The sequence below is a fragment of the Micromesistius poutassou genome (assembly GCF_964030765.1).
Source record: "Micromesistius poutassou genome assembly, chromosome: 10".
In the NCBI taxonomy this organism is placed as follows: domain Eukaryota; kingdom Metazoa; phylum Chordata; class Actinopteri; order Gadiformes; family Gadidae; genus Micromesistius; species Micromesistius poutassou.
In genome coordinates, this window is record NC_140280.1 from 10,777,061 (window position 1) to 10,796,225 (window position 19,165).

The 19,165-nt window shown below is 39.7% G+C and overlaps 2 protein-coding genes and 1 pseudogene across 3 annotated transcripts; all 3 read right to left on the reverse strand.

Moving 5' to 3' along the window:
- Positions 1-4,013: 4,013 nt before the first annotated feature.
- LOC311354401 (olfactory receptor 8G17-like) lies at positions 4,014-4,955 on the reverse strand (the record flags this gene model as incomplete). Its single annotated transcript, XM_084474217.1, has 1 exon — positions 4,014-4,955. One exon carries the CDS (start codon positions 4,953-4,955, stop codon positions 4,014-4,016), a length of 942 nt encoding a protein of 313 aa, XP_084330343.1.
- A 6,125-nt stretch (positions 4,956-11,080) lies between these two features.
- On the reverse strand, positions 11,081-12,653 carry LOC311354402 (olfactory receptor 10A6-like; the record flags this gene model as incomplete). The annotated part of the gene is made up of 3 exons (XM_084474218.1): positions 11,081-11,445; positions 11,832-12,058; positions 12,277-12,653. 3 exons carry the CDS (start codon positions 12,651-12,653, stop codon positions 11,081-11,083), a joined length of 969 nt encoding a protein of 322 aa, XP_084330344.1.
- Positions 12,654-16,236: 3,583 nt separating this feature from the next.
- Positions 16,237-17,805, reverse strand: LOC311354404 (olfactory receptor 10A6-like; annotated as a pseudogene). The gene is made up of 3 exons: positions 17,429-17,805; positions 16,984-17,210; positions 16,237-16,597 (listed from the first exon to the last, which is right to left on the reverse strand). The product of its transcript is annotated as an olfactory receptor 10A6-like (transcript).
- Between the last annotated feature and the right edge of the window lie 1,360 nt (positions 17,806-19,165).

The window sequence follows — 19,165 nt, forward strand, 5'->3', positions numbered from 1 at the left end:
TACATTTCACAATGTATATACTAGCAGGAAACTGTTACATGTATAATACGTCTTGATTAATAAGATCTTAATTTTGAGTTTGTGAGTGAAAAACAACTATCAGAACCCAATGCAATTGATTGGTCTTTAATTGACTCAACATTGTTCGTAAAACTGAAATGTGGTAGTAACAGAATCATACATAGAAATGTAGTTCCAAACTGAACTCACTGTAGATATACTAGTTTATCTAGTAGGCTGGCCTTCATTCAGTATTGAATGTCACATCTAATGACAGCATGGGCCCTTCTCTAAATTGTTATCCTTATCCTTATATTTGAATATCCACAAAAAATTATTTAATATAAATACAGAAATCCCCTTTGTCATCTTGACTTCATATCTCACTAGGGTAATGTTAATTTGAAAGCAAATTTCATGAAACAACTGAATAAACACAACTTACCAGCAGGGCTGCCTTGTACATTTTCAAACGTCATTTGAAATGACTACTTCTACTCAGTAGACAGGTAAACACCTATAACACAAAACGTATAAACAGTCTCATCAGAAGTCACTTTATGTAAAATATAACAATCTTATTTTCTTGATGCATGGAACAGGAATAACAATTAATTAAAAACAATATACTCAATTCAAATAGGTAAAATAAACAAGATTGCTATACATCTTAAAATACAAATTCAGGAGGCATACAATTGTATAAGGTATCTAGACAACATTGCCGGTATATAAAGATAACATTCAAATGTACTCTTTACATACCTGTGGAGTAACTGAATATTATTTGTCCGTAGAACCTACCTGAGCGACTTCTCTACACCTTGCAGTGCTCGTGAAATTTCACTAGTCACAACTATCCAAATGAAAACTTAATCTTAAATACCCATTTGGCCTTGATCAAGTCCACCTCCAAACCCCCAATCTCGTTAAATCACACCCACTATATTAGTTACTGCTAATTATACCTTGGTATAATTATACCGTTTGGTTAAAGAGGCTTTAGGGACCTTTTAAGGACCCTGGCTACCATACAGGGAAACTAAATGGGGGAAATGTCTATTGTCATGGTAACAGTTGTTTTTTTCACAAAATTAATTAGTCACACAATTACATACAATGTGTGTATGTTTGTGAGAGTGAGAGTGAGAGTGGGAGAGGCTTAAAAGTGTCAGTCTTGCCAGTACATAGCTTCTCAACCACTTTGCTAATGCTAATGAGTTACTCTGAACACTGAATAATACTAAGGATGACTTTGGAACTTTAAAGATTTTAATCTTTGCTAAAGACATTTAGTCACCTCATATTTGATTGTGGATTGTGGAATCGTCATGCCGGTAAAATGTTGTGCTCAAACAGCGGAACATTCCATTGGGAGGATAGGGGTGCTTAATGAACAATACCACATCTTTTGTTCTTTCAAGAAGGAAAAGACAATTAGTTATAATAGTTATTTTTATGGGGGTGGGGGATGACTGTCTTTTGTGTGGAATTGACAATGTTATGTGATGCTTTCAATAAATGTCCTAATTTTTGGTTGTCCTCTGTTGTTTGATAACCTCTCTGTGTAATGCCAGTAGCACTATCCATTAATTATATTTTTGAAGAATAGCACATTCTAAGCCATTAATCTAGTAGGTCACACAATATCAGGATAAAAAAACATTTGGCAGCATTTCAAAACCATTAAAGATTATCCAAAAAAGTAAAATGCAAATGTCAAGAGTGGTATTGGCACAACAACAGCATTAAACTACTGTCTCCATAGTGGAATCAACAGACCGATCAGGCTGTTTTGCAACGTCACCGTATTTATCCCACCTCATATTACACAAGCGGTTTTGATCGGTCGGTCTATCTCATACCGGGCAGACATCTTTTTGTATTATTTGTGTTAAAACATTGAAAATGATTTTCCACTGAGTATTTCATTTTGATGGGCTGCTGGGTTTTGTTCCGCATCTGAGGAATTTTGCCAGGTGTTCAGCATATCTCATGCATGCGCTCTACGTCCTTTCTAGCTTTGGTGAGAGCGGGGGGGGGGACTCGAAGCGCTGAGTGTGTGTTGGAAGAAAATATGAATTCCCCTCAGCTTTGAAGTCACGTGAGAAAAAGCGCAAAAATCCCCCCTAGTGGCAAAATAACATATTTCCCAAGACACTACTGTATCTTGGGATCTTCACGCACCAATAGGCTGCCTGTGACAAAGAAGTTGTTACCAGCTACTACATCATTCAACTTCACGTTATAACATTACAGCCATTTTATGCTAAATGCTATATCTGGTTTGGCTGATGTGTTTGCAATGCACAACTAGGTTTTATTTGAAACAATTTGTGTGTGAGAAGTCATTCTTCATCCTGAGTGTGTATTGACAAACTTATTCTAGGGCCTGACTGGGACTCCCACACAAACCTTGTTCATCGGGACCCGGAGGCGTCTGTGGTTTAGGGTAAGGGTCTGCCTTTTTGCCAAGAGACCCACAATTTTCACAGCGCAATCCCAAGATGCACCCTGGTTGAAGGTCTAATGGAGAAGTTTCTATCTCTTGTCAACAAATTTAGATTAATTTCTAGCAATGGCTAGAAATAGCACTCTTTCATATCGAAAAAAAACAACCATGTCTTTACCTCATTCCCAAGTGTACTAGACCCCACTAGATCACCCACTAATTCGGTCACTTCCAGTTGGGCTAGATTCTCCAAACATAGAATTTCAGAAGAGTTGAATGCATTCATATAAAAGTGGTCAATGGTTACCCTATCATTTGTGACCATAATGGGGGACCTGGCTTTCAGTCATGGGCCGTGGTAACTTGGCCTTGGACATACACACATACATTTCGGTGTGAGACTGGGTTGGATATATTTGAGAGACACTAAACCTACTGTTTCAGATGGAATTTGAACATCACAAGATTTTAATAAATGTGTTTTGGGCTGAGAGTTTTAGAAAAGAGGGGGATGTGTTATCCCCATGGTTATGACCCACGGCCACTGTAACTGTTATATGTTGTATCTGAAATGCGCCACACACAGTAGCGTTATACTATAGGTTTCCGGGAAGCCTGAGCCTCACTCGGAAATGGATATTAAATAAATCGTAGCTCAGACAGAGTTTCACCATACACAGTAATCTGTTACCCATCGTAGAGTGTAACCTCAGGGTCGCTGTTGCATATTTTCTGCAAAATATATGAGCGTAAAACGTAGACCGCCATAAGTCTATGCTTTGAGTTTGTTGCAAGGGTGCAGAGTGAAAAGATGCAGGCATAAATATAGGATGATTAACAGTTTTTTTTAATATAAACAATGTTGACATGACAGTATACGCATGTATACAATATACATTATATGAACAGCATGCTTTGGTTCATATTTGTCAATGATATGTTAAAAATTGTGTTTAAACTACAACATAGCCTATATAAGTTAGAATTTGTATGTACCGTTTTTCTGATGGCGTTAATAATTAATTGCATGGGGACTGTTACTGACACTCAATGGCAGCTTAAGTGCTCACCAGAGCGACGACTTGTGGAAAGAAACCTTTCTTGTGTCTGATTATCGCGTACGGTGCTCCTGACTCTGTACATGGTTAAGTCGTGAATGGGGGGGAGGTTTGCACCAAGGACATTTTCTATAGTCCTGACTGTCCATTACAGTCTGTTCCTGCCTCATTGGTGGCCAAAACAGCCCGTGATGGTTATGCAGAGAAAAGAGCATTTTGGATGATTGTGCCTGTGTTCGACGCCCATTTAAGGTTCTGGGAGATTATGGATACCAGAAACCTAATGGTTAACACAGCAGGCACAGTGCTGTTGGATATGGTGATCAAGCATAAAGTGCAAATAATATACTTGGAGAATTATGTATATGCATGTTTATTATATTAACAAGTTAAATACAAGAGTAAAAGAAAAACAAGGTACAAATAAGGGCTCTTAGGAAGTGAGAACAGCATTAACTGTCTTATTACAGCTATTGGTATTTACAACAACAAAAATGTCAACCTCACACTGATGACATTTTCTTGGACCTCAACACATTGGACAAGAATTTCCGGACCTCTGTTGACTGCAAGCCATAAATGATTGGGTTGAGGCTGCTTGGAACTATATGGAACAAGATGGCCGTAATCTTTCGTTCATGTGTGTACTTGGGAAAACGGTGGAGGATAATAGGTAACAAACCACTAACTATCATGATTAAATAGAGACACAGATGAGTGCTGCAAGTCTTTAAGGCTTTACTATTCAAAGCCTTGTTCTTACTCGACAAACAGACAGCTGTGATCTTAGCATAGGTAAGGAGCGTGCTGCCCAGAGATGCAACAAATAGGACCACAGTAAATGTGAGGCCATACACGTTATTAATAAAAACACTGTCACAGGAAAGTTTAAATAAGCTAGCGTTGTCACAATAAAAATTTTCAATGACATCCCTGCATCTGTTGAGTCGTACTGTGAGACTCAGGAGAACTGCCACACAAACAAATGCAACTCCCCACGCTACAGCAGTCAGATTAATCACCATTTTGTTATTCATTATTGTAGAGTAGTGCAAGGGAACACAGATGGCCACATATCTGTCAAAGGCCATGATCATCAGAATTGTTAGGGAGGTTGTGCCAAACATGTGTGTGGTAAAGGCTTGGACTACACACTCGTAGTAACTGATGAAGCGTTCAGAAGGAGGCACAAAGACGTATGCGAGCAGCCGTGGCACCATGATGGAGTTGCCTAATATGTCATTGATTGGCAGGTTGCAAAAAAGGAAGTACATAGGCTGGTGAAGGGTCCTTTCCATGAACACTATTACTACCATGCCCACATTCACAAACATGATGAAAAGATAGGCGAACAGTAGAAAGATGAATGCAGGGTACATTGTGTCCTTTGTAACTTGTAACCCTTCCAAATGAAGCATGTAACTGTTGTACGTGTAGTTTTCCATTTGGCTATAAAATAAAGAAAATCTGTTATCTGAAAAGTTTTGGTAGTTAATGTAGAGGTAAGACAATAATTAGAAAATAATGAATATGTTTCAACACTTATTACAATATGGCAACATTGATAATACAATTTTAATTAGAAATGTAATTTTGCATTGATCATTGATTTTTTTTATTATTTACTCAATAATCATCATAATTGACTATTTCTTTAGAATAATCAAAAAAGGCAAATCCACTATCTTAACAATAAGAAAATATATAATGTGAGTAAAATTTGTCTAATTATGATCAACTTGTTAACTAATCTGAAATTGGAATTTCATAGTACCTGCTCTTGTTTGCCTTCCAATTGCTTAAGTCTTCGGTTGCACAGTCAACACTTGCACACCAGGCAATCAACTGGGATACTCGCATGTCTTCCTGTTTCTTTTTATTTATTAGGGATCATTCAAGCAATCTAATGGGTTGACCTTACAAGATACCACGTGACATTATGAAACGTAAAAAAAACCTGCAGGGTTGCTATATATATTATAAGAATAGTAATCACAAATCGAAAAAACACATTTTTAAAGACTACTAAAATTGAGTTATGCAAACTTATTATATAATATATATATAAATATTTAATTAATTCAAGGACAGCTGGGGTCTCTTTTTTTATAAACAAGGCTCTCAAGGACAAGTAAGCCCTACAGTGGGGTATTCCAAGAACAGAGGTTTAACAAACACAGAGTTAACGCTGAACTCTAGGTTGATTGACCCAGTGCTGAATAACCCAGAGCTGTCAGTTCCACTGCACCAGTTATGAATTAGTTCAATCAACACAGGGTTGGTTAACACGTGGTTGTGCGCGTTCACGGCAAACCTATAAAGACGTGATGTATGGATCATGGAAATCCTGATCAAAATGGCGAAACGGGCCGCATATTTTACCGATCTTGAGCAGAAATTCAAAGTGGGCATGATATTGCTATTCAAGGTACTAATTATATTCTTTTTCCTCCCTCAGCAACTAAAGAATAAAAATGATGGTGTGATTTTTTTTTTTTAATTGAAATTATTTCTGCAAATGTGGTCTCGCATCCTTTGTCCAGCCCTTACATCCATTTGCGGAATGTGTTCCTCCTCGAGGAATGGGTCAAAGGGGGGAGGCATCTCTTTGCGCAGAGTGTCTATATTGTGGAGGATGCATGCGGCGCATGCAACAATTACATCGCATGCCCGTTCCGGACAAACTCTTTCAATATCCCAAATGTATTTTCAATCTTAACGCGGGTTCTGCTGTGTGCCAGGTTAAATATTGTCTGTGGTCCAGGAGCGGGATTAGGGTACGGGGTGATGAGCGTCGGGAGGCATGGATACCCTCGATCTCCTAGGAGATACCCATCGAATTGCCCTGCGATCAAATACAAACTTTGAGCTATCTTGCACAAGCACAACAATTATATGAGGTCTATGATATGTTTAAATGCAACGCACCCTGTTGAAATTTATTGCTCAAATTGGATTCACGATACATCCTGGCGTCGTGGACCGAACCAGGCCATTTTGCTTCTACATTCGTGATCATGTGGGAAGCATCACATATCTAGTAATGATAAAAAAAATAAAATCAAGATCGACAGCGATTAACAAACCATCATGGAGCTATTGGAAATAGTCAATATAGGCTGCGTATACCTACCTGAACATTTATACTCTGATAATGCTGACCTGCAAGTTGGTAAAACTCCATTTTAATGCGTCTCGTGGGTTTATGGCCTGGAAAAAACTATGAAGTTACGCAACAACTGCTTCAGCGCAAGACAGACTTTACGCACTGAGCGGCAGACGGTAGCTTTGCCTATGTGCTCAAAATCTCCTACACTGTGCAAAAAAACGGAAAGCTATGAAAATTGTTTGTAGTGAACTGAGGGCAGATCCACGATTGGTAACATTTGCAATGTAGGGTTGGAGAAGGCTATTTAAATATATCAAAGAATCACGTGAAAAACGATATCTCTCCAGCAAAAAGTCATCCGGAAAGGACAATATGTCGAGCCATGGTCTAATTAATCTCTCTCTGTGAATTGCACGAATTATTTGCGCTCCGATATCAACAGGCCTCTCGTCAAAAGGGCATGCCATTGTGAACACCTAAAAGCTGCGATAAACGCGGGTTTAAATACCCTGAGCAAAAGCGGGTTATCTTCCAAACTTAACCTGCACAAAACCTGCACCGACCAGGTTTGATTGAGAGCATATGTTTCTATAGCAACTTACATACTGTGTTCATTTTGGAACGGAAAATCTAGGGTTGCCGCTAACCCTCCCAGCAAACATTTCAACGTCAATTAGACGTCTAATCGACGTTGGTCATGGAGGTCGAAACGACGTCGATTTGAGGGGCTGATATGAAAGTTTTTCTGACGTCGGTCTTTCGACCGACGTCGTTTCGACGTCTCATAGACGACATCAATCCACGTCGTCTCGACGTTGTATAGACATTTCAACCTACATGAAATTTACTTTTAAGCCAATACACTAAATACCCACTTAATTATGAAAAAAATAGTATTAAGCTACATTTCAGTTACCTTGTAGTGTGCCCCAATTTACGGTTTTTCAGTATAGCTACCCACTGAACCTATAACAAGCAGTTCTTGTGCTGCATGTAGATAATTAAACATTTCTCAATCTGTTGTAAACATATTTACCTCAAACCGTGTGGTCAACAAGTCCAATAGACGTCGAGTCGCAACGTGACTTTATTTTGACCCTTTGCCGACATGATGTATAGATAGAACCAAATGTAGCCTATAGAGCATTTGGTCATATCAAAAGGACAGCAATATTTGGCTACATCTATAATATTTTGTTTAATTATGCATACTCTTATCAATCAAGCATGAATACATGTCCTATTAATCTTCAACAAAAGACAGATTTCAGGGTATAAAGTGCACTGCATCAAAAACATTTTATTTATACCCAAGTAGGCCTACATCTTCTTTAAACAACAAAATGAAAACTTATTGGGACCAAAATCCCATCCCCCCAGTCCTTGCAGGTGCATGTTTCAGGTGTAAACTCATGGCTGCTTCGATTACTGTATCTGTGGCCTCGGGATTCCATCTCGTCACAGCAGCTGGAAAGAAAACACCAGTACAAGGTTTGGTGAGAGTGAGAAGTTTGACTGGCCAAAATACACCAAGTGTTTGGCTCAGTGGACGAAGACAGTCTCACCATCCAGCGCCCCAGCCTCAAGGGCTACCTGGTGGCTACATCAAGTCCATTTAGCTTAGCTACATCGGAAGCTATCACCCCTCTCGCTATCAATAATGAGAAGAATGGGTCCTAAAATTGACCAACAGTTCACAGGTCTAATGCACGGGGAAAGGGCTTTGCCACCCGTGTTTTATTTTCAATAACACACAGCTACCGTTAGCCCTGAAACGGGACGCTGCTGCTCCCCAGCTGGGAAGTAGCAGCGTCCCGTTTCAGGGCTAAGCTAACGTTAGCCTGCTAGCTTCCCGCTCCCAGTTCGTATGTAACGTTACAAATACGAAAACCCGCTATCCATGAGAATACGCCATGTAGCCTCAAATTCAACAGTTAGGCATGCAAATAACAAAAGGGTAATGTCTCTACAAATACAGTTGCATTTTAAATTGCAGTGTCTTTTCGAAACTCACCTGCAACTCCCGCATGCTGCTGAGTGCCGAACTTGACGGCGAACTGATATCACCTGCGCATGCGTTGGAGGGATTACGTGTTGGTGCGCAAGGAAAAATAGTTCCTCAATGGAACTTGAGTAAATGCTGGAATAAAACCTTTTAGCACCTATATTGGCCATATACATGATAGCATATTGCGTTTGGAATAACACTTTTCAATACTATTAATGTGTAAACATTACCGTTCACACTAATGTTACAAAGTTACATCGTTGTTAAGTTAAATAGCGATATAAACAGTGTTTATTCAGTTACACCACTGTCAAACAAGCTTTCCTCGAAATCACCATTTCCGTAGCGGCATATATGTTTTCATGTCGGCAAATGGTCGAAATAAAGTCACGTTGTGACCCGGCGTATTTTAGACTTGTTGAATGCATAAATGTTTGCTGGGAGTGTTTATTCGGTTACACCACTCTAAAATAAGTCTTCCTTGAAATCACCATTCCTCTAATGATTATGTTTTCATGTCGAAATGAAGTCACGTCGTGACTCGACGTCGACTGGACTTGTTCGCTTCGACGCAGGTCGAGAAAATGTTTGCTGGGCTGGGTTAACTTAGCTGGGTAAGTGATAAAACCGGCATTGTGGAATACCCCAATGGAAGTAAATAAAAAATCCTCAGAAAATGCTCCATCTCGTGACCTCTCATCCCTCGGCCCACTTTTGGGATTTTGAGACAGAATTCTTCCCACTACCCCGCACTGACCCAACATTTATATCTGAGAATAAGACCTTTATCTCATAAAAAAAGAAGTTATGATTGAAATTCACAGGAAATTGAAATTGACGCTATTTTAATGCTATTTACCTTTTTTAATTTACTTTTTCTTTAAGGTTGGAGGTACTGGGCCTTTTTGTGCCCTTTCAAGAAGGTTAGAAATGCCAAAATTCATACGTTCCCAGAAATGACATACACAAAATGCGTCTTTCTAATGCTTTTGTTGTTGTTTGTCCAAACAGGCTGTTTTTTGACAGAGCCTCTTGTGTGGCCCACGAGACCTACTCAGTCCGAATGTGGTGTTAATGGCTGTTTTAGAGATAGGAAGGTCCTACTGCCCTGAGACTAGACTATGTTGTTCCAGGGCCTGAGTTTGACCCCCACAATGAACCTTGGCCCTCTTGGACCCATGGTGATCCACAGTTTAGGGTTTGGGTTAGGTTAAGGGTTACTCCACTGAGCCCACCTTTTTGCAGAGACTCGAGACGATCACAGAGTGATCCCAAGGCGCCCCCTGTTTGATAGGTCTATTGACCAAGTTCTTTCTTTCCAATGACTTTAGATTAATAAACTATATATAGTATTTTATTTCTGATGTGTTTCACTGGTGCATTTGATGATGCTTCATGAATAATTTCCTGTGGGGTTAGAGGCCGAATTGAATATTGTATATATCCTTGAGGCCCTCTTTCATATATTACAGACCCCAGGCACAAATAAATGTTAAGTTGGATGTTGACCCCTGACCTTACATACATTTCCAGTTTTCTTCAGCTTTCCCTTTCCATACAAACACTAATAAAACAATCAAAGGTTTTCATGTAAGAATAACTTATAATCTTTTATTAACAGTAATATTATAAAATTTTTGTCACACAGCACAAATGTAATAAGCCCTGTTTTTGTGGAACATTATAGTGAGAATGGACATATACAGTTTGTGTTGCATTCAATATCGTTAATTCGATTCCCGAGAATGACGCTAGAGGCTTGAATCAGGTACTGGACACTGTGAACTAAGTTTAAGAGAATTTATGTTTGCCATTGAAAAGCTTTCACAATGCATAAAAACAGAACAGAGACAAAATGTTTCATGCCCGACAGTCACTCCGCCTTCGAGATTTAGCTGCCTGACGGCCCTCCACGCCAAGTCTGAGCTCCACATGATATTTTTGTATTGTATTTGTCTTGTGCTATTTATGGACCTGAGTCTGAAATAATGTTTTCATATCATATCATATCCACACATTATCACGAACACATTATACTCTTGGTTACTCCTCCTTCGATCTGTCTCCTCCTGTTGGTACTCTGCCTTGTATGCCATCAGTCCCCACACTCATTCTCACAACCTCTTTGTCTTGAAGTAGCCTTTCTCACATATCAGCAAGAGCAAATGGGCCTTCTAAGGGCTGGCTATTCTATGAGTTCAGAACTCCTTGACCTTATCAATCTTTGTTAACCTTACAGCATTGCAAAAATCTAAAATCACCAGTAAATATTATGACTTACATACGTAAATATTGCTATAGCATAACTTTTACTACTTGATTTATTTTACTTATAAGTATACATAAAAATACATTCTTTCAACATTTGCCACAATGTTTTTGATATAATATACAGCATGAATGAATTGTGTTCCTTGCAAATATGGTCAATGCATTATTTCTTTTATGAATTATTATGTACTGAACAGGGTTCTGGATTGGACTTTAGTTTTAAAAAGTTTCAGTAGGCTGGTACGTAACTCCTTTGTAACAAGGCCGTAGATAACTGGGTTCACAGCTGGTGGGATGATAATAATTAGTATGCTGAAGAATTTCTTGAGATTTGGAGATGGAGAGGTGAACCTTTGGGCTAGAATTACGATTGTAGTGCCAATTTGATACATCATATAAATAACAAGATGTGAAGCACAGGTCTGATAAGCTTTGCTCCGCGTGGAGCCATCAACGCTATTTTTTATGCAGGCATGCAGAATCTTGATGTAAGAGAAAGCGATGACAAGGAAGCATCCTGTACTTAAAGACCAAGTCATGCACAAACCTAGGGAAAAAATTATGACGTTAAAATTAGTACATTTTTCCTCACGATGGGAAGCTTCTCTTTGGTAGCTACTGCTTTTATTTTAGGATAGACAATCAGCAATATCAATGATATGTGTCTCTCTACTGTTAAGATATAGAAAGACTCTTGACATATATAAAACTGAATTGACAGTCCTTTCTTTACTCTTTACTGTTTTTCTTTGAACTCTTATTGTATACAATAACATACAGTGATCACCGTGATGCATATTATATGTTCCTATAAAAAAAGATTACGGCTTAGATTCATTTATAATTATTAATGATTGGTAAACAATACATGTTGATCTTCATTCTACCATTACCATATTCGACAGAGATATTAATTTCCGCATTGAAACTGACCATAGATGTTATTTATCGGTGTAGGTTCACAGGCCAGGTACAGAATTGAGCGGTTGCTGCAATAGACGTGCTTGATGGTGGTGCCACACAAGGGGGTTCCCACATTCAAGGCAAAGAGCACACAGATACAGAGCAGAGCCACCACCCAGGCCAGGACCCAAGAGAAGAGCAGCCTGGACGGTGTCATGAGGGCATGGTACCTCAGTGGCTCACACACTGCTAAATACCTGCATAGAGGAAATGTTACACAATGCTTAATAGCTGCATGGAGGAAATGTTAGACAATGCTTAATACCTGTTCAGGGGAAACGTTGCACAATGCCTAATATATGGAGGAAACACACTGCTTAATCATTAGCCTAAATCAATGGAAAGGAGCTAATCAAGATTCAAGCCATACTCATATTCACTCCCATTTATATATCATATTAATACAGTTCCACACCTGTCATAAGCCATAGCGGCCAAAATGGTCTGAACAGCAGCTCCGTAGGTGTGTACCGCGAAGGCCTGGGCAATGGCCTCGCCATACGCAATCCTCTTCTGCCCTGTGGCGAGGTACATTATGAGCCGTGTGAGAACAGCAGTGCCTCCAAGCAGGTCACAGGCTGCCAGGTTACAGATGAACACATTCATGGGTCTGTGCAGGGCCCTGTCTGCCACAATGATGCTCATCACCAGCCCGTTGGCCAGAAGCACCACCATGTAGTTGAGAAGAGCCAGGAAGAGGAGCGCAGGAGCCTGGTCTTGGGACACCGCAAAGCTCTCTAGCTCAAACACAATCGGCTGCTTCAGAGGTGTAAGCTTGGTTAAGTTCTCCATCCAAACTAAAATGTAAACAATAAGTCAATATATTACATGTTCTCCATTCCCAATGGTGGCAGTTAAAAAGATACTGCTACAGAACCATATTCTATAATATGTTATTGCATTCTCCGATATTTCTCTAAAGAAAACAAATGCCTGCAGGTTATCGAGTTCATAATTAATTTTGTGTATGGATACAGTTAGCAGATTTGAGATCATGTGATCAAGTGTGGAAGTGTAGAGGTGTCATGCTGATTACCTGTGGAGTTGAAACAATGCCCCGCCTGGATTGTGACAGTCTATTTTATCCTTAACCTAGGCCCCGTCCACACGGGCGAAAACAATCAGTTTTCCTTTGATGCGTTTCAGGAGTTTCTAGTCCCTACAGAGATCTACAGCTCTAATGTTGATTCATCTCTGTATGTAATTAACTCTCTGGAGTGGACCTATATGTATATATACTGTATATATACATATATATACATATATATATATATATATGTATATGTATATACATGTATATATATATATATATTTAAGCAATAGATCACGATAGGCTGTGACGGTCATTATACCACAGTTAAGGGGGTCGCCGTCCCTCCTCTGCTCATCGGGACGGACAGCGGCCCTTAACTGTGGTATAATGACCGTATACCACTGACTGAAGTGATCTATTGCTTTTATAAAACGGTTACGTAAGTATGGCGAAATTAAAGTCATAGACACCCTCAATTTTGAAAAAGCGAGAAAGTCGGAAAAGCATTTTTTTTAACGAATACAAAAAAGTAGTCCCTCCTGGCTGCCTGCAAAGTGTACGGCGGTTGCTATGCAACACAAACTGTAGCGTCCTTCGCCAGCAATTTAGCCTACTATCGAGTTCACTCGCCTTGTGCCTATTGCTTTACAACATTTCCACCCTCTCCAGCAATCCAATCCAGCAAAAAATGTTTTTAGGCTTCAGTGAACTATGCTATTGCTTTTATATATAAATAAATAACAGTTCAAGTTAGGCGCGGAGTGATACTGAACTCTGTAAACTGAACGGGTGCCATAGCTGTGTGTATACGCTCATTATACAACAGTTGGGAACCAATCAGATTGCTTGATTTAAGTCACCCATTTTATTTAAAAAAAAAAATATATATATATATATATATATATATATGTGTCTTTATATATGTCTATATAGTCTACTGAATGCACGCAAAGCTTGTGTGATTATTCGATTATTTGTCAGGAGGCTTGCATTTTGCTTAAGATATAGTTGTTCTTCGTTTTGGTGATAACTCTCTCCCTGCTGTTTGCTCGTTGCATTGCCAAGGCTGGACTAGCGTATTCATGTTGTTTCAGAGTTGGAATTTCCATTGGTAACTTTTGCAGTACTATAGAGAGGACACAGTGCTAAGCTGGTGGTTGGCTTTTTTATTTACGGGAAAGGGAGTCAGAGGGCCAAGGTTTAAGAGTCACGGTTTACTAATGCGTTATGAGTGTATAAATATGACTCCATTATGTCAACAAGAGGGTTTGCTGTTGTTGCAAAAGTCACTTTTTAAATGGAAAGATTAATAGAGGAATAATTAGCCAGAGGACTCAGTTGCAGCATTCTCTTTAGGGACATTGCTTTCGACACAACTATCCCGCCTGTGTACCTGCATGCGTCCACACACACACACACACACACACACACACACACACACACACACACACACACACACACAGACACAGACACAGACACAGACACACAGACACAGACACTCTCTGCCCACTTTTGGGATTTTGAGCCAGAATTCTTCCCATACCTACCACACCGCACCGACCCAACATGAGAGAAAGACCTTTATCTCGTAAAAAAAGAAGGTATGATTGAAATTCACAGGAAATTGAAATTGATGCTGTTTTATGGCTATTTACTTTTTTAATTTACTTTTTCTTTAAGGTTGGAGGTACTGGGCCTTTTTGTGCCCTTTCAAGAAGGTTAGAAATGCCAAAATTCATACGTTCCCAGTAATGACATACACAAAATGCGTCGTTCTAGTGCTTTTGTTGTTGTTTGCCCAATCAGGCTGTTTTTTGACAGAGCCTCTTGTGTGGCCCACGAGACCTACTCAGTCCGCATGTGGTGTTAATGGCTGTTTTAGAGATAGGAAGATCCTACTGCCCTGAGACTAGACTATGTTGTTCCAGGGCCTGAGTTTGACCCCCACAATGAACCTTGGCCCTCTTGGACCCATGGTGATCCACAGTTTAGGGTTTGGGTTAGGTTAAGGGTTACTCCACTGAGCCCACCTTTTTGCAGAGACTCGAGAGGATCACAGAGCGATCCCAAGGCGCCCCCTGTTTGATAGGTCTATTGACCAAGTTCTTTCTTTCCAATGACTTTAGATTAATAGACTATATATAGTATTTTATTTCCGATGTGTTTCACTGGTGCATTTGATGATGCTTCATGAATAATTTCCTGTGGGGTTAGAGGCCGAATTGAATATTGTATATATCCTTGAGGCCCTCTTTCATATATTACAGACCCCAGGCACAAATAAATGTTAAGTTGGATGTTGACCCCTGACCTTACATACATTTCCAGTTTTCTTCAGCTTTCCCTTTCCATACAAACACTAATAAAACAATCAAAGGTTTTCATGTAAGAATAACTTATAATCTTTGATTAACAGTAATATTTATAACATTTTTGTCGCACAGCACAAATGTAATAAGCCCTGTTTTTGTGGAACATTATAGTGAGAATGGACATATACAGTTTGTGTTGCATTCAATATTGTTAATTCGATTCCGAGAATGACGCTAGAGGCTTGAATCAGGTACTGGACACTGTGAATTAAGTTTAAGAGAATTTATGTTTGCCGGTGAAAAGCTTTCACAATGCATAAAAACAGAACAGAGACAAAACGTTTCAGGCCCGACAGTCACTCCGTCTGCGAGATTTAGCTGCCTGACGGCCCTCCATACCAAGTCTGAGCTCCACATTATATTTTTGTATTGTATTTGTCTTGTGCTATTTATGGACCTGAGTCTGAAATAATGTTTTCATATCATATCATATCCACACATTATCACAAACACATTATACTCTTGGTTACTCCTCCTTCGATCTGTCTCCTCCTGCTCATGCGATGCCTCAGACGCAGGTTGCTTATCAATGGCGTGACTTGAACCCTCACTTACACAAAGTTGTTATTCAGCCTTGTAAGTTGTTACTCTGCCTTGTATGCCATCAGTCCCCACACTCATTCTCACAACCTTTGTCTTGAAGTAGCCTTTCTCACACATCAGCAAGAGCAAATGGGCCTTCTAAGAGCTGGCTATTCTATGAGTTCAGAACTCCTTGACTTTATCAATCTATGTTAACCTTACAGCATTGCAAAAATCTAAAATCACCAGTAAATATTATGACTTACATGACTTACAAACATAAATATTGCTATAGCATAACTTTTACTACTTGACTGATTTTACGTATTAAGTATACATAAAAATACATTCTTCCAACATTTGCCACAATGTTTTTGATACAATATACAGCATGAATGAATTGTGTTCCTTGCAAATATGGTCAATGCATTATTTATTTTATGAATTATTATGTACTGAACAGGGTTCTGGATTGGACTTTAGTTTTAAAAAGTTTCAGTAGGCTGGTACGTAACTCCTTTGTAACAAGGCCGTAGATAACTGGGTTCACAGCTGGTGGGATAATAATAAATAGTATGCTGAAGAATTTCTTGAGATTTGGAGATGTAGTGAACCTTTGAGATACAATTATGATTGTAGTGCCAATTTGATACATCATATAAATTACAAGATGAGAAGCACAGGTCTGATAAGCTTTGCTCCGCGTGGAGCCACAACACTATTTTTTATGCAGGCATGCAGAATCTTGAAGTAAGAGAAAGCGATGACAAGGAAGCATCCTGTACTTAAAGACCAAGTCATGCACAAACCTAGGGAAAAAATGATGACATTAAAATTAGTGCATTTTTCCTCACGGTGGGAAGGTTCCCTTTGGTATCTACTGCTTTTATTTTAGGATAGACAATCAGCAATATCAATGATATGTGTCTCTCTACTGTTAAGATATAGAAAGACTCTTGACATATATAAAACTGAATTGACAGTCCTTTCTTTACTCTTTACTGTTTTTCTTTGAACTCTTATTGTATACAATAACATACAGTGATCACCGTGATGCATATTATATGTTCCTATAAAAAAAGATTACAGCTTAGATTCATTTATAATTATTAATGATTGGTAAACAATGCATGTTGATCTTCATTCTACCATTACCATATTCAACAGAGATATTAATTTCCGCATTGAAACTGACCATAGATGTTATTTATCGGTGTAGGTTCACAGGCCAGGTACAGAATTGAGCGGTTGCTGCAATAGACGTGCTTGATGGTGGTGCCACACAAGGGGGTTCCCACATTCAAGGCAAAGAGCACACCGATACAGAGCAGAGCCACCACCCAGGCCAGGACCCAAGAGAAGAGCAGCCTAGACGGTGTCATGAGGGCATGGTACCTCAGTGGCTCACACACTGCTAAATACCTGCATAGAGGAAATGTTACACAATGCTTAATAGCTGCATGGAGGAAATGTTAGACAATGCTTAATACCTGTTCAGGGGAAACGTTGCACAATGCCTAATATATGGAGGAAACACACTGCTTAATCATTAGCCTAAATCAATGGAAAGGAGCTAATCAAGAATCAAGCCATACTCATAGTCACTCCCATTTATCTATCATATTAATACAGTTCCACACCTGTCATAAGCCATAGCGGCCAAAATGGTCTGAACAGCAGCTCCGTAGGTGTGTACCGCGAAGGCCTGGGCAATGGCCTCGCCATACGCAATCCTCTTCTGCCCTGTGGCGAGGTACATTATGAGCCGTGTGAGAACAGCAGTGCCTCCAAGCAGGTCACAGGCTGCCAGGTTACAGATTAACACATTCATGGGTCTGTGCAGGGCCCTGTCTGCCACAATGACGCTCATCACCAGCCCGTTGGCCAGAAGCACCACCATGTAGTTGAGAAGAGCCAGGAAGAGGAGCACAGGAGCCTGGTCTTGGGACACCTCAAAGCTCTCTAGCTCAAACACAATCGGCTGCTTCAGAGGTGTAAGCTTGGTTAAGTTCTCCATCCAAACTAAAATGTAAACAATAAGTCAATATATTAAATGTTCTCCATTCCCAATGGTGGCAGTTAAAAAGATACTGCTACAGAACCATATGCTATAATATGTTATTGTATTCTCCAATAATTCTCTAAAGAAAACAAATGCCTGCAGGTTATCAAGTTCATAATTAATTTTGTGTATGGATACAGTTAGCAGATTTGAGATCATGTGATCAAGTGTGGAAGTGTAGAGGTGTCATGCTGATTACCTGTGGAGTTGAAACAATGCCCCGCCTGGATTGTGACAGTCTATTTTATCCTTAACCTAGGCCCCGTCCACACGGGCGAATTTCTAGTCCCTACAGAGATCTATAGCCCTAATGTTGATTCATCTCTGTATGTAAGTAACTCTCTGGAGTGGACCTATCTGTATATATACTGTATATATACATGTGTGTGTGTATATATATAGGTGTAGTAGTGGACGGTGAGGTGTAGTAGTGGAGGTGTAGTAATGGACGAGGTGTAGTAGTGGACGGCGTATACCGCCGCCACCCACTAGCCGGCGACGGAGAGCTCTTCCCCCAATCAGCGAGATTGGGAACACCTGGCGGGAGAGAGAAAGAGACCTGGGAGCCATTTTAAAAGGAGCCCAGGAACGGACAAGAGGGGAGAGACCCTAGTAACAGTGATTTATTGTGTTACTGACTATTGCAATAAATGCAGAGTGCGGCCTAAAACCTAACCAACCGTGTGATTATTACCTGAACCCCAACACATTGGAAGCGGGGGACCACAATATATATATATATAAAGACACATGTATATATATATATATGTAACAAGTGTTGTATGTTGTGTTATAGATTCCGCACCAATTCATTTATTGGTTTAGTTTTACTGTATTACCCGTTGTGGTGTTTGTGTTTTTATTTTGAAAAGTCTTGGGAGTTTGCGCTGTGTCTGTAACGCCGGTTGACGAAACGTCCGGTTGTCTGATGTCAACCGGATAATTGGTGAGTCGCGCTCCTCGTGGCCCCTGTGTCATATGTTGATATTATTCTGTTTAATTGTAGATATTGCCGCCATACTGTCATTGAAGTGTGTTTTATATGATGGATGACAATGTACATTGCGAGGGTGGGGGGTAGTGTCAGCTGATGTGTGGGATGCCCGTTGATATATCTCATCCGACCGCGTTGTGTTCAGGTTTCCACAAGTGAATCTGACGGTGGCTGCGCCAACTACTGTTTGTATGTGACACAGGTGGGTCACTGACGGTATTCATGTACATTTCCCATTAGAGGTTTCTTTGTATGTTTTATTTCTGTGTTTTTTATTGAGATTTTGTAAACATTTATATTATTAATGCGTCCGGTGGTCTG